Source organism: Arachis hypogaea, chromosome 8 (genome assembly GCF_003086295.3).
Source record: "Arachis hypogaea cultivar Tifrunner chromosome 8, arahy.Tifrunner.gnm2.J5K5, whole genome shotgun sequence".
NCBI lineage: Eukaryota > Viridiplantae > Streptophyta > Magnoliopsida > Fabales > Fabaceae > Arachis > Arachis hypogaea.
In genome coordinates this window covers 42,960,539-42,973,910 of record NC_092043.1, presented here as the reverse complement: position 1 = coordinate 42,973,910, position 13,372 = coordinate 42,960,539, and the positions used below count along the sequence as shown (strand labels likewise).

Here is a 13,372-nt window from a genome sequence, read left to right as displayed (position 1 = left end):
GTTTTTGGATGTTATTTGTTAATGGTGTCTTCCTTATTTCTGTCACGCCTGTGAAGTTGATAATCATGTCTCAACGATTGAATGTTATTTGTGCATGTCTCAATAATTTTTCCTTATTTTCTCTATGCACGCTAAGGCTGTGTGTGTTCCTATACATGTTCTTCAAGATATGGACAGGGTGATACATGTCTTGTGTTTGTTTGCCGAGATACAAAATTATGAAAGGCATGGTTATACACAATCATTTATTAAAAACATGTATTTTATTTTTTTAAAAATGTTGAGACACAAATTTTTAATATGAGATTAATTTTATTTTACAATTTTATCCCTTAATATTTCAAGAATTCCAACGATGTTCTTTTCATCTTTCACCTAATTTCTCCTCCAGCCTTTCTTCATTCTCTCCTCTCTTGCAGGTAGCTTTCTTTGCCTTTTACCACCACCGACTTCGGGCATCGATGGCACCACCCTCCAACACCTCTCTAGTTTGTCTTCTCGAAGGGAGAATGTCTCCTCTGTCTCGCCGTCCCTAATGTGCCTCTGTTATTGGGAACAACCATTGGTCCGGTGCAAGGAACCACCACAGATCTATAGTGACAAAGAAGAGGACTCGATGCCACTAGAGGTAGATCTGTACTGCATGCATTTGCTTCGTCTTCTTTCCACAATGCATTTGCCTCTCTTCCCCTTTGTGCCTCTTTGATGTCTCGTCCTTCCCTCAACATGTAGTCTCGTGTCTCATCCTTGTGCTCTAATGTGGTCTTCGTTGCCTTCCTCTGCTTTGTGATTTACTTTACATCTGTTTGAAATTTTTTAGTTTTATTAAAAAATTTGAATCTGTATTTGTTTCATTTGAGATGAGATTGATAATTTTTTGTTCATTTTATGCATATTGAATTTAATTTGATTTGAAGATGGTGGTAGTTTTTGATAACTCAGAGAAAAGTGAGAAAGGTAGAAATGGCGGTGGTGGTGCTAAAATAGTGAGGTAAAAAATAAAATTGACATTTTAATAAAGTTATCAATTGTGTACAGTATGTAAAATTAATCGTTCTTATGTCATATACTTTTGTGTATTATTCTCTCTGTCTTTATTATGTTACAGTAACTAAACACAGCAATCTTGAGAGCACTAAATGTATAGTAAGGGTATTAGGTAGCTAAGCCTTCTCTCTCCCGAGAAGGAAACCAAGCATAAAGCCTCCTTGAGGGCCGCCACCGCCGCCTCAATCCGGGCTGCGGTGTCCCTCCTCTGCTCCCTCCCCTTAAACCTCCTTCCTTTCTTCTCTTCCTCTTTTCTTCCCCACCGTCCATACCTTCCCACCACCCTTTCTTCCTCTCACCCGTCTTCCTCCTCTCATCCTTGCTCTCTTTCTCCAATTATTGTCTCTGATTTTCCTATTTTCTGATTCAGATGTAGATCTACTTTCTACGATTCTCACTGTGGACCGTGTTTCGGACCTGAGCTCAGCTCTATCTACTATGTTCCTGTTTTAATAACTCATTTGTGGTATTTTTTTCCTTTTTTTGTGGTGGTGTTTCTTGATTTTTCTTACAGATCTATTCAGATCTAAGAGGAAAATATCCTGAGAAGATGTTGCTGTTTATAGAAAAATTTTTAGATCTAGAAATTATCTAGACCTATATAGAAAAAAAGAAGATATCTTTTAATGTTTTGCAGCACGAATGTGTAGTGTAGATATAGAAATAAAAGAGACTCAATTTTGTCTTTGATTCTACCTTTTAAGATTTCTAATAATTGAAAATATTGTACTCTATCAGATTATAATTTAATACAGAAGATATTTATCTTCTTTGTATCCATGTATAAATGGTTTTCTTATGTTATAAAAAAAAACACGGCTCAAGTAATGATATACGTCTGTCGACTATTGGATAGGATGTTTGTCTAATTTCAGAAATAGATCCTTTTAATTTTTTTTAATATTTTAAAAAATAAAATGTGATTTTTTATTATTAATTTTATAAATAAAATTAAAAATAAAAATAATAAAAATTAAATTAAATAATTCATACTATCCAATTTTCTCCTCACTAACAAAAATTCGCTCCCCTTAATTTCAAAGGATGTGTTTAGCAAACTTAGCTGGCCTTTTTCATTTGTTTTATCTTTTTCATTGTCAAAGTCTTGCATTACAGGGCGTCCATAAAAAAAATAGACAAATATTTAATGATCAAGTATTTTTAGTATTTAAGTGTAACTGTATCTGTAAAAAAAATAAAACATACTATATACGTACGCGTTATGTTTCTTCATATGTAACTTTCTTTTGCATTTTTTATTTTTTATATATTTTGTCTTCTCATTGTTTTTTTTTATGCTTTTTTTTCCTCCTTCCTTTTTTTTTCATCTTCTCAGCTTCCATTCTCTCTTTTAATTTTAGGAACAAAAGTTTTTGTAACAAACATTTAAATAAAAAATAATTTTTTAAGAAAAACATAATTTTGTGGATTGAAATTAGAAAAATAGCATCATTTTATTTCATCTTTTTTCTCATAAATACAAAATTTTTAAGAAAAATATAAAAATTTATAAATAAAAAGATGAAAATTCTCTTAATATAATTGAATCCATATCTCAAATTAAATTTTAATAATTAACCAATACAAATATAATTTAATTGAATCCATATTTCAAATTAAATTTTGATAATTGAAAAATACAAATATAATTTAAAATCTATTTTTTTATATCTAACATTTACTCAAGTGTTTAAAAAAGTTAGACGGTATGAAAAGAAGTTTTTTTTCACTCTACTAATAATGCAAGTATAAAAAATGTTACGATACCTCTTTGTTTACTAAAAAAAAGGTTACTATATGTGTTAAAAATAATGCACCAAACAAAAAGAACTTGTACTTCTTACACAATTTGAGGGATCAAACTAAGAATATATGAAGAATGAAGAAGTTTTGAATATAATGTAATTTGCTGCTCTTTTTTTACTTTTAAGTAATCATCTTAAGTACTTCATCTTTTTACATTTTTTTATAAACTTTGTTTATCTTATGCCAACTTAGTATACACATGTACTTCTTCTCAACTCTATACCTCTTAGTTTATCTTGTTTAAATTGCACATATACATAAAACACTACGTTTGGAACTGTTCTGAGTATTCTGTATACCTAAAAAATTAATATTTTTTGCTGTTCACAATTTCTAAGACCTAATAATCTTTCTTAACCTCATGTTTCCAAAAGATATATTTAAGCAAGATTCAACTCACTTTCTCGTGTATTTTTTAGCGATTTCAAAAATAACTTCTCATGATTGTAATGTCAACGAAAATGCAGAGACAAGGGATTGTGGTGGAATTGATGAGGATAAGGCAGCTCAAGCCACAATGAACAAGAATGTCAGTGGAGAGTGCGGTGACGGAAAAATCATCAATGCAGCAAGTGCCATTGATGATGTCAATACAAGATGAAATTGTCAGGCTGATTGGCCACACCCACAAAAGGTTAGGCAAATTGAGATTTTGAACCAGCCAAACCCATTGGTTTCGGCTCTTGTCTAAAAAATTAAGTCCTTTTGCCTTTCAACCTTTTCATTTTACAAACTCTTTTGTTAAAAAATCTGTTAAATAGTAATAAAAATAAATTTTGTGAGAGTTTTATTTATAAATCCTAATTTATTATCATTATTTTTTGTACTGCAATTACTTTTTTTTGTCTTTAACATCATTTTTAGTAATAATCTTTCTCTACTTAACTACCATTAGTGAAGGAAGTTTTTAAAAATAACGAGTAAAATATCGTTTTTGTCCATAAAGATAAGTTTCAAAGCTGTGTCTAACATTTCAATCATCTTATTTAAGTTTCTAATGTTTTAAAATTAAGTCAATGTTGTTCTGCCGTTAGAGATCCGTTAACAGAATTGACGGCGGGACAAAATTGAGACGATTTTGAAACATTAAAGACTTAAATATGACGAAAACGTTGGGGACAAAAACAATACATAGAAATAAATTTTAATTTTATCCTTTAATAATATCAATTTTTTACTGTACATAGTATTCAATTATTTTTTAATCATATCTAAGTAAATTACAATTAATCACATTACTTTCATTCTAAATAAATTAATTTTTTTATAATTTTACTTTTAAAGTAATGTAATTCTTTTATAAATAAATAAATTTTACACTTTCATTTTAAATAATGTAATTTTACTTTCATTACTTAATCACATTATTTATACTTTTTTTATAATTTTACGCTTAAAGTAATATAATTTTTTATAAATAAATAACTTTTACACTTTTATTCTAAATAATGTAATTTTACTTTCATTACTTAATCACATTACTTATATTTTTTTATAATTTTACACTTTTATTTTAAATAAATTAATTTTTTTATTATTTTACACTTAAAGTAATGTAATTTTTTATAAATAAATAAATTTTATACTTTTATTTTAAATAATGTAATTTAACTTTCATTACTTAATCACATTATTTATAAATTTTTTATAATTTTACACTTTCATTCTAATCACATTACAATATTTATTTAGAATGAAAGTGTAAAATTATAAAAAAAATAAATTTATTTAGAATGAAAGTAATGTGATTAAGAGTAATTTAGTTAGATGTGACTAAAAAAATAATTGAATATTATGTACAATAAAAAATTGATATTATTGAAAGATAAAATTAAAATTTATTTTTATGTATCATTTTTGTCCCCAACATATTCGTCTTATTTAAGTCCTTAACATTTCAAAATCGTCTCAATTTTGTTCCGCTGTCAATTCTGTTAACGGATCCCTAACGGCAGGACAACATTGAGTCAACTTTGAAACGTTAAGGACTTAAATAGGACGATTGAAATGCTAGAGACAATTTTGCGACTTACTCCAAATGTTGGAGACAAAAACAATATTTTACTCAAAAATAAATTTATTAATAGTTTATGAAAGCTCAAAATCTCCACAAATTACAAATAAAACTCTTGATAAAATTAATTTTTGTTACTATTTAATAGATTTTTTAACAAAAAAAACTCTAAATTAAAAAGATTAAAAGTAAAAGTATTTTTTTCAGATAAAAAAACGTCTTGTTCTCCATAAAATAAATAAGGAAGGATGCGTCTTTATTTTTTTTTTCCTTTTAAAAGAAATGTGAGAACTTCAAGAATATATAATAAATAAATAAAAAAAGAAAGAAATAAATAACTAAAACAAAAAATAAGAGAGAAAAAAAAAGTGAAAGAAGTGTTTATATCTTATATCTTCCTTTACAAACCTCATCATAATTAGATGATATTTTATGAAATGACATGGATGAAGTATTACTTTTTCATTTTGGATCTGTTAGAATCGAATATAGTGTTTTAATATCATGTTATGGTATCACCTATTCTAAAAACTTTAACTAATAAAAAAAGATAATACTAATAGTTATATTTTTAATATTTTATAAATTTTCATTGTATACATTATACAAATATTCCATTAGCTATTCCATTAGCTCTTCTTACTTTCCGTTTCATTTTTTCTTCTTAGCTCTACTGATTCCACTTTGTAGCCTGTTAGTGCCGTCTCTGCTCATTTTTCATTGTCTAGTAGTGTTGTGTTGATGTTTAATTAATTATTGTGTTATTCGAATCTCATGGATTATTTACTGCTTCAGTTGTAAAGCAAAGACTCTTGAAACCTGTCAAGTACTGAATCAGCAAAGTGCTGAGTGCTCTCCTGTTAATAACAAATAAGAAACAAGATTCCAACCATCATGGAAGCTCGTCGATCAAGGAACCAACACCACAATCTTTCTTCTTCTTCTTCTTCTTCCTCTTCTACCTCCTACACGCAGAAAAAGCCTTCCAATGTGACACGTCATCAATCCAAATTTTCATCTTCTGCTCGCTCTCATTCCAACGCTGCTAGGGTTCCCTTCAATAACGCGCAGGAAGACGCTGCTGATGCTGATCCTCAATCCTTTTCCGATTTTAACCCTTTAGTCGGAACCTGTCCGTACATGTGCCCAGGTAAATTAAAAAAAAGAAAAATAGAAAAGAAAAAATATATATGTAGTTGAATTTTTTAACAGGTTTTATCTCCATTTGCAGAACGAGAGAGGATCCAGCGTGAAAACCTCCGTGATTTGGCAGTCTTTGAGAGGCTACATGGAAATCCTGCAAAATCATCTCCATCCCTTGCCGTGAAAAAGGTAATGAAGTTTCTCTCATGGTATCTGGTTTTAAATTATTAAATAGACACTTGTATGTACTTTTAGAAGGATGTACTCTTCTGTATCAAGCTCAATTTGCTTTTTCTTTTTTTATTGGCTCTTTTTTTAAGGGTTAAGCTAAAATAATTGATGATGCCAAGCACCAATTCAAGAGTCAAGATTATGTGTCTGACTGTGTGTCTGTTAAGAGTAATATATGGGTGTTAAATAGAGTTCCCAGAACTGTGGGAACTGTAAAACAATAGGTACGGCACCCAAAGAAGATGAAGAAATATTTTCTTCTATACTGATTGATTTTAAGTGTACGAAGTCTGACCAAAATAACAGAAATGGAATGCTAAATAAGGTTTCGGTTCTTGACCTTACCTAATTACTTTAATCCTTTCCTTTGATCAATTCCCATCACTAAAAATCTGCACATACTTGTGATACTGTAAAGGGGCTGGAATCACAGGAACCATAGATGGATTGAAGCAAATCTTTGACTGGAACATGAAAAAGTTGTCAATTTGGGAGTCTGCTGGGAGTCTCAACTGATAAACAACATTGCCAATCTTGTTTGAAATCTGATAGTGACTAAAGTATTTAGGAGATAGCGTATGCAATTGGCTTTTCATTACACACTGAGTGTTGTTTGTATGATTGTAATTTTTAGAATACACAGGGATTATATTTTTCCTCTTATTTCCTTTTATAGTTCTTTAAAGTCATATTCTCTGTATATGTCATTATAATTTATAAGTGTCTTTTAAAAGGCTTGTCTTGTCTGATATTCAATATCTCTTGGTTTTTCATCTTCTCTTATTTTATTTTGCTTCAGTTTTGCAGAACTATATCAACCAAATATATCCAACCATTTGATATGCGGCCTCTAAATGTATTGGAAGATACTTTAAATTATCTTATGAGCTTGCTGGAATCTAAAGAGCATCCTTTTGAAGTGGTTCACGACTTTATCTCTGATAGGACAAGGTCCATACGGCAAGATCTTACCATGCAAAATATCGTTAACAAGAAAGCAATTTATATGTATGAGCAAATGGTATAGTTTTCTCCTTTGGATTTCTATGATTTGTGTACTTTGTATATTTCATCATTTATTGAGGTTAGCTTTTCACAAATGACACTACTTTATGTCACTTAGGTTACACATCATAGGTGATTTTGCAACTTCAGGTTTTGTTAAACTTGGAAGGTCCATGTTTATCAGATTCTGAAATTGCATTTTAACTTTTAACACATTCACTGAATGGCTAAGTAACTTGATTTTCAATACATATGTTTAATTCTGAATGTCAAAATTAAACCCTAAACTTGGATACTGAAAATCAGAGAAAGGAAGACTATTTGCAGTATGGGTTCATGTCATGACTTGATAGAAAATAAAGTAGACTTGTTTTGAGAAATCAGTTCAGGATAGTACAGAGGATTTACATACTATAAAGCACAAAACCATGCCGACTAAGACCTATAACAATCTGGGGAAGGAAAAGTTTAACTATTCAATGATTTAGTTATGTGTGAATTTTGCTCAGAGACATTTCTTTATCTATCTATACGTTGATTTTTACTAGTGTTTCAGTGTTTGTGTACAATATTTGTTATGGCATTTTTTAATTTTGCACGAGTTGTTTCCCCCTTTTCATGCTGTGTCAATCTAAAGAGATTCACGCTATTTACATGAACAAGATGGATTATGATGTCATTCCCTTTATTAAATGAGATGCATTTATCTTCTTCTGAAGTGATTATATTTCTTGCTGCCAGGTTTCATTTTGTAAAATTCAAATAATGAGCTGAACAACATGTTTAATCATGCAGGTGAAATTTCATGTTATATCACACCACAAGCTTTGGCATTCTATGAGTGATCCAAACATTGCATCAATGCATCATCTCAACTTGGAACAGCTCACAAAGACATTGGCATCCTTGTTCAATCTGTATGAAGCAAATCGAAATTCAACTTATGTGCATGAGAATGAAGCTGAGTTCTGTTCATTACATGTGCTTCTTCATCTTGACTCTTCTAGCAAACCAACGGTTAATCTTTACATCATTGGTGTGATAGATTTTTTTTTCCTACTGTCCATTCTTACTTTCATCCTTGTAGGGTCCTAAGTTATTGTTGCTGTTTTTGATCCACAGGTTGAACCACTTTCTTTGTGGTTTTGCTGTGTACCAGCCCTAGTACTGAAGTCAAAAGAAATGCAATTTGCCAGGAGAATCTTAAGGTAATATTTATCCTAATAATTGACTTTCTTGTGATACTTTAATAAGTAAATGAATGTTCTTTTGCTATCCAAAAAACAGAAAAAGGAAAAAGGATGTTTTTGTTGGTTTTTCTCGAGGCCATATCATGTATTTAATGATGAGGGAACACATGCCCATTACAAATGTTCTCTTTCTTCTTGACAGGTCTTTCCGCCTTGGTAATTATAAGGAATTTTTTCGGACCACAGCATCTCAGGCATCATACCTTCAGTACTGCGTTATGGAGCCTTATATCAATGAAGTAATCGCTTTAACTAATAACTGCATTCTTTTATATTCTGTCACATATTTGACTGATGGTTGCTTACTTTCCTTGTGCATGTTTTTCTATGTTTTATTGTCTTAAAACATATTTTGTCATTGTAATAGACTAATAGCCCTCTTGATTTTTTGTATGACTTCATGAACTATTCCAAAAGCTTACCAAACCTGATCAAACCCAAGTGAATTTGATGCACTCCGTCTTACCTTTACTTAAATGAAATCCATGTTGTATCTACTGCTAATATGTCCCATTTATTTCCTCTCTAAACCTTCAACTAGGGTTTATGTTATCAAATAATAATAATAATAAATAGAAGTGCACAAGGCATGGAGACATGGTGGTGACTATTCTTGCATCTTGTTTGTTTGTCTCTTCCTATCCAGTGCATGTTAATGTTGAATAAACAGTTCTTTTTCATGTCTATTTTCTTACATTTTTTTCTTGTTACATGAATTTTGTTATATGTGAAGATATCAATTCTTTTCATAATATATGTTTTTATATTTAGTGATACGAGATTTGAGTGTTTCGATACATTTTTTTAAAGGTTCGTGCACTAGCTATATCATGCATAAATTTTGGGGGCTACAAGCTTCATCCATATCCTCTGTTCAACCTTTCAAAACTCTTGATGATAGAGGTATGAATCTTAATTTGCTCCTATCCATAAGTTGCACCTTGTTTTTCTTATGTACATAAATGGTCGGTAAGAAGTAATAATTGTGCTATGTAAGTGTGTAAATTTGCAAGTACCGCAAAGGTCAATTGGTCATTAGAGCATCTCCTATGTTCGGTTTCAGTTCAATTTCATGTTGGATCCACAAAATGTTACATTAGCATTTTGGGACCATATGCTTTAAATAGTGATTTTAAACTAAAAAGATTTGTCACTTCAATGTTTGGTTTCAATTCAGTTTAAACTTTATATAAGGTGGCAAAATATAATTGGTTCTCCACCAAGGTGAAATTGTCTCTATACTGAGACTGGTCTTATTTAATCAATCATCTCCAATGCAAAGTGAAATTTGTAAATGATATTCTTCCTGTATATGTGAGATTTGAAACTTTAAAAGCGTTCAATTGAAGTTGCTCTTATACTTACTCAAGAAACAAATGGTTGGTATCCAGAAATCTAGGCAAACTCGCTTAAAGCAGGCTATATCTATAGGCAAGAGATTCGTAAGATTGTGTAGTCACTCTGTAATATGTTCGATGTTGTTAAATGAGATGTTTTTATCATGTCAATTGATCTGTAGACACATTCTAAGCTATGTTATATTCTGCAATCTGATGACAGGAATCAGATTTGGAATCCTTTTGTAATTCATGTGGTCTCAAGACTTGCACAGATGAATCTGGAAATAAGTTACTTCCCACAAAGCAAACTACCTTTAGTCATCCCAAAGGGGGGTTCCAGCACTATAGTTTCTTGGGCTTGCAGGAATATGAAAGTAAGTTTTAGGAGATAAGACTGAGGGTCATAAAAGATGGTGGTTGTTATATTTATTTCTCTTATGCATCAAGATAGATACCCTCTTGCATGAGAGCACAAGTTTACTACTCGTTTGGCTTAAATAAGTTTTCTTGTAATTTACACAATTTGGTTTTGGTTCCTATAATTTCTGTTCCTTTCTTTTCGTTTCCGGTTCTTAAAAATTTTGAAGTTTTGATTTTGGTTCCTGCCATTAGTTAATTTGGTTAAAAATTGTAGCAAACGACAAGACATCTCACATTAGTTTAAACCAAGTAAATTAACATGGATTAAATAAAAAATGACTTTACAGGACTGTGACCAAAACTAGCCTATTTTACGAGGACCAAAATGTAGTTTAGATAAAGTATATTTTGTCTTTAATATTTTTAAAAAAAAAATTAAAATTATTTTTAACATTTAATTTGTTTTATTTTTTAATTTAAAAAAATCAATTATGCCAGACTACTAAAAAATATAATTACATTTAAAAAAATGAACTTAATGACTAAATGAACTCAAACTCAGTTATTTATAAATTCGAGCACTTTTGAGTTTCAGTGTGTAAATTTGGGGCAATAGACAGGAGTATCATTACCATTACCGATAAATTGTATTTATAAGAGGATAACAAGTTTTTGATTTTTTTATTTACGGATATTTTTGTTTTTGAAAATTGAAAAATACATTAAGTATTGATTTTTTTAAATTGTGACTCTTGTTGTGCTGACCTAATCGTTACGGATGCACACGTAAAGAAGAGCTATGTAGAGGGGAGCTTTTCAAAACAAGACATATAGGTCCCCAAACGCTGAAACGACGTCGTTTGATTAGGGATACTCCACACAAACTCTAATTCTAAGCGTATATGTAATACTTCTAACATCCATATCACCCTCAGAGAATTGCACAAACTCTTTTCATTCTTTTTTTCCCTCCAAAAAAATCACTAGGTAGAAGAGCAATCTGCGGTGCAAATCGCTGTTGGGGAGGATGAAGAAGGTTGCATTGTGCTCTTGGTTGTTGTTTTCGTCATCGAAGGTAAGATCATCTTGCCTAGCGATTTAATTTTGGGATTAAATGTTAATGAAGAGGGTGGTATAAGCAATTACTAGACAACCATTTTGACAAACTAGTACCAATTTAGTAAAATAGGATGGAAAGACTCATTAAAATTAGAACTAAATTGATGGCAAAGTAGATTGGTGACAATGTACCTACCTAACAATTCTTTTATTAAGTATATTCTCTTATAAATGACTTCATCAGTTTTTTTGTTAGAATTATCTTATTTTCCTTTTGTTTCAGGCATGTCTTGCATACATGTATTTGCTACCAATAGAAAGAGAAATGATCAGCCACAAGATTATGTGCATCCCTAATTATGTATAGAGTCAATCTATAAGACATATGCATATTTGCATTAAACTTGTGCCAAGTAAAGAATTTTGTCCAAGATCTATCCATCGTCAAAAAACCAATTGAAAGATCAAAGGTATATAAATAGACAAAAGGATCTAACTGAACCATTCATGCAAGGTGACAAATTAAAGAAATCATTATGTGACCTGTAATAAGTGTGGCGAAAAAGACTACAAGTACATAACATGCAAAGGAGCTCTTTCCAACTCTAATAAAAAGGGCCAAGAAGAAGGATGTCAGTACCTCCCAATTGCGGATGGTGTTTTCATTGCCACAATCAGCTCCCCTAATAGATGTAAGTTGATTTTAGAGACCCCATTGAAATATCATGCTAGACTATAGGATTTTATGTGTCCAAATAGAAAATGCTAAAGGTTGAATGTGTCTGGATGATAAATACTCAAGGAACTTATTTGTCTAAATGTCATATACATTAGAAACTAATTTGTTATACTTCTAGCCCAAGATGCTTCTATCAACCAATTAACCAACTGAACAATCCAGCAACAACTCCTTACTATAATGCATTATTTCTAAATGTGACTGTTGTCTAATTTTTTTGAATAAATTGTTGTATCATGAATTATTATGTTTTTGTACATGTAAATCAAGTCGAGAATGTGGCTGCCCCAACTCTTTCAAATCTTGCACTAGGTCCAACACAACAAGGACTACAATTCTAATAGTAGGGTGTTCGCGGTGTGGTTTGGATCGATTTTGAGTTAAAAACTCATCTGATCCGAACACTAATTTTACTTGCGGTGCAGTTTGGATTGGATGATCTTTAAAAAAAAATCCAATCCGATCCATCCAATTTCAAGCGGTTTGGATTGGATTGGATTTGCGATTTTGTAAATTAAAAAAATTAAATACGTATAACAAGTCTCAACAATATTTTAAAAAGCCAACGATAATGTAATAATAAAAATAAAATTATAGGTTAGTTAAAATAAATAAATAAATAACATTTTGAACATAAAATATTTATTAAATAATAATAATACATGAATAATATAAAAATGTATAACAAATTGAGCATGTCATAAATATAATTGTAAATATAATAATAAAATAATAATATTATAGCATATTGTGCGGTTTGGATTGGATTGGATCGGTTATGAAAAGTAGATTCGAAATCCGATCCGATCCAGCGGTTTGCAAAAAATAGAATCCAATCAAATTCGAATTAGTGCGCTTTTAATCGATTTTCGATTTAGATTGAATTGGATGAGTGGTTTAATTTGGATTGGTTTGGATTTGAACACCCCTATCTAATAGTACCACGAGGACCAACAATAACTCCATCCAAGCCAATAGCCCACACATCAACCACTCTATTTAGGCCTCCAAAAAAAGCTCCATTCATGGCCCAACACAAAACTCATTCAAAACAATCAAAGTTCATACCAAAGTCCAAAGTCTTCAGGTCACCAGCTCCATTTGCCCAAGGTCCAGTCCCATCTAACACACAACCTACAGTATAGAATTAGTTTGCTCCACCAACAACATTAACAAGTGCATCAGCATTTAAGGAAACATTAGTATCTACAAGCATTACTACATCCAAATTGATCAAGTTCATTCCCAACCCACCATCCAACAATATAAAGAAGTAAAGAATTGTGCCTTTATGTTGTTTTGGTGCTAAAGTTGTATTTTGTAATAGTTTATGGCAAATTCCAGATACACTTTCTTTTTATATTACTTGTTTTGTGTT

The 13,372-nt window shown here is 30.8% G+C and overlaps 1 protein-coding gene across 2 annotated transcripts; it reads left to right on the top strand.

The window, feature by feature from the left end:
* Positions 1 to 6: 6 nt before the first annotated feature.
* On the top strand, positions 7 to 10,397 carry LOC112707592 (SAC3 family protein C). Of its 2 annotated transcripts, XM_072201347.1 has the most exons (10): positions 7 to 628; positions 3,321 to 3,487; positions 5,663 to 6,017; positions 6,099 to 6,199; positions 7,041 to 7,262; positions 8,042 to 8,263; positions 8,369 to 8,454; positions 8,639 to 8,735; positions 9,307 to 9,399; positions 10,057 to 10,397. In XM_072201347.1, the coding sequence occupies exons 3-10, from the start codon at positions 5,762 to 5,764 to the stop codon at positions 10,219 to 10,221; spliced, it is 1,242 nt and encodes a 413-aa protein (XP_072057448.1). In that variant the 5' UTR covers positions 7 to 628; positions 3,321 to 3,487; positions 5,663 to 5,761; the 3' UTR covers positions 10,222 to 10,397. The 2 variants fall into 2 exon arrangements, with proteins under 2 accessions (XP_072057448.1, XP_025615177.1); XM_025759392.3 differs by lacking the exons at positions 7 to 628; positions 3,321 to 3,487 and adding an exon at positions 5,475 to 5,560.
* The last annotated feature ends 2,975 nt before the right edge of the window (positions 10,398 to 13,372 follow it).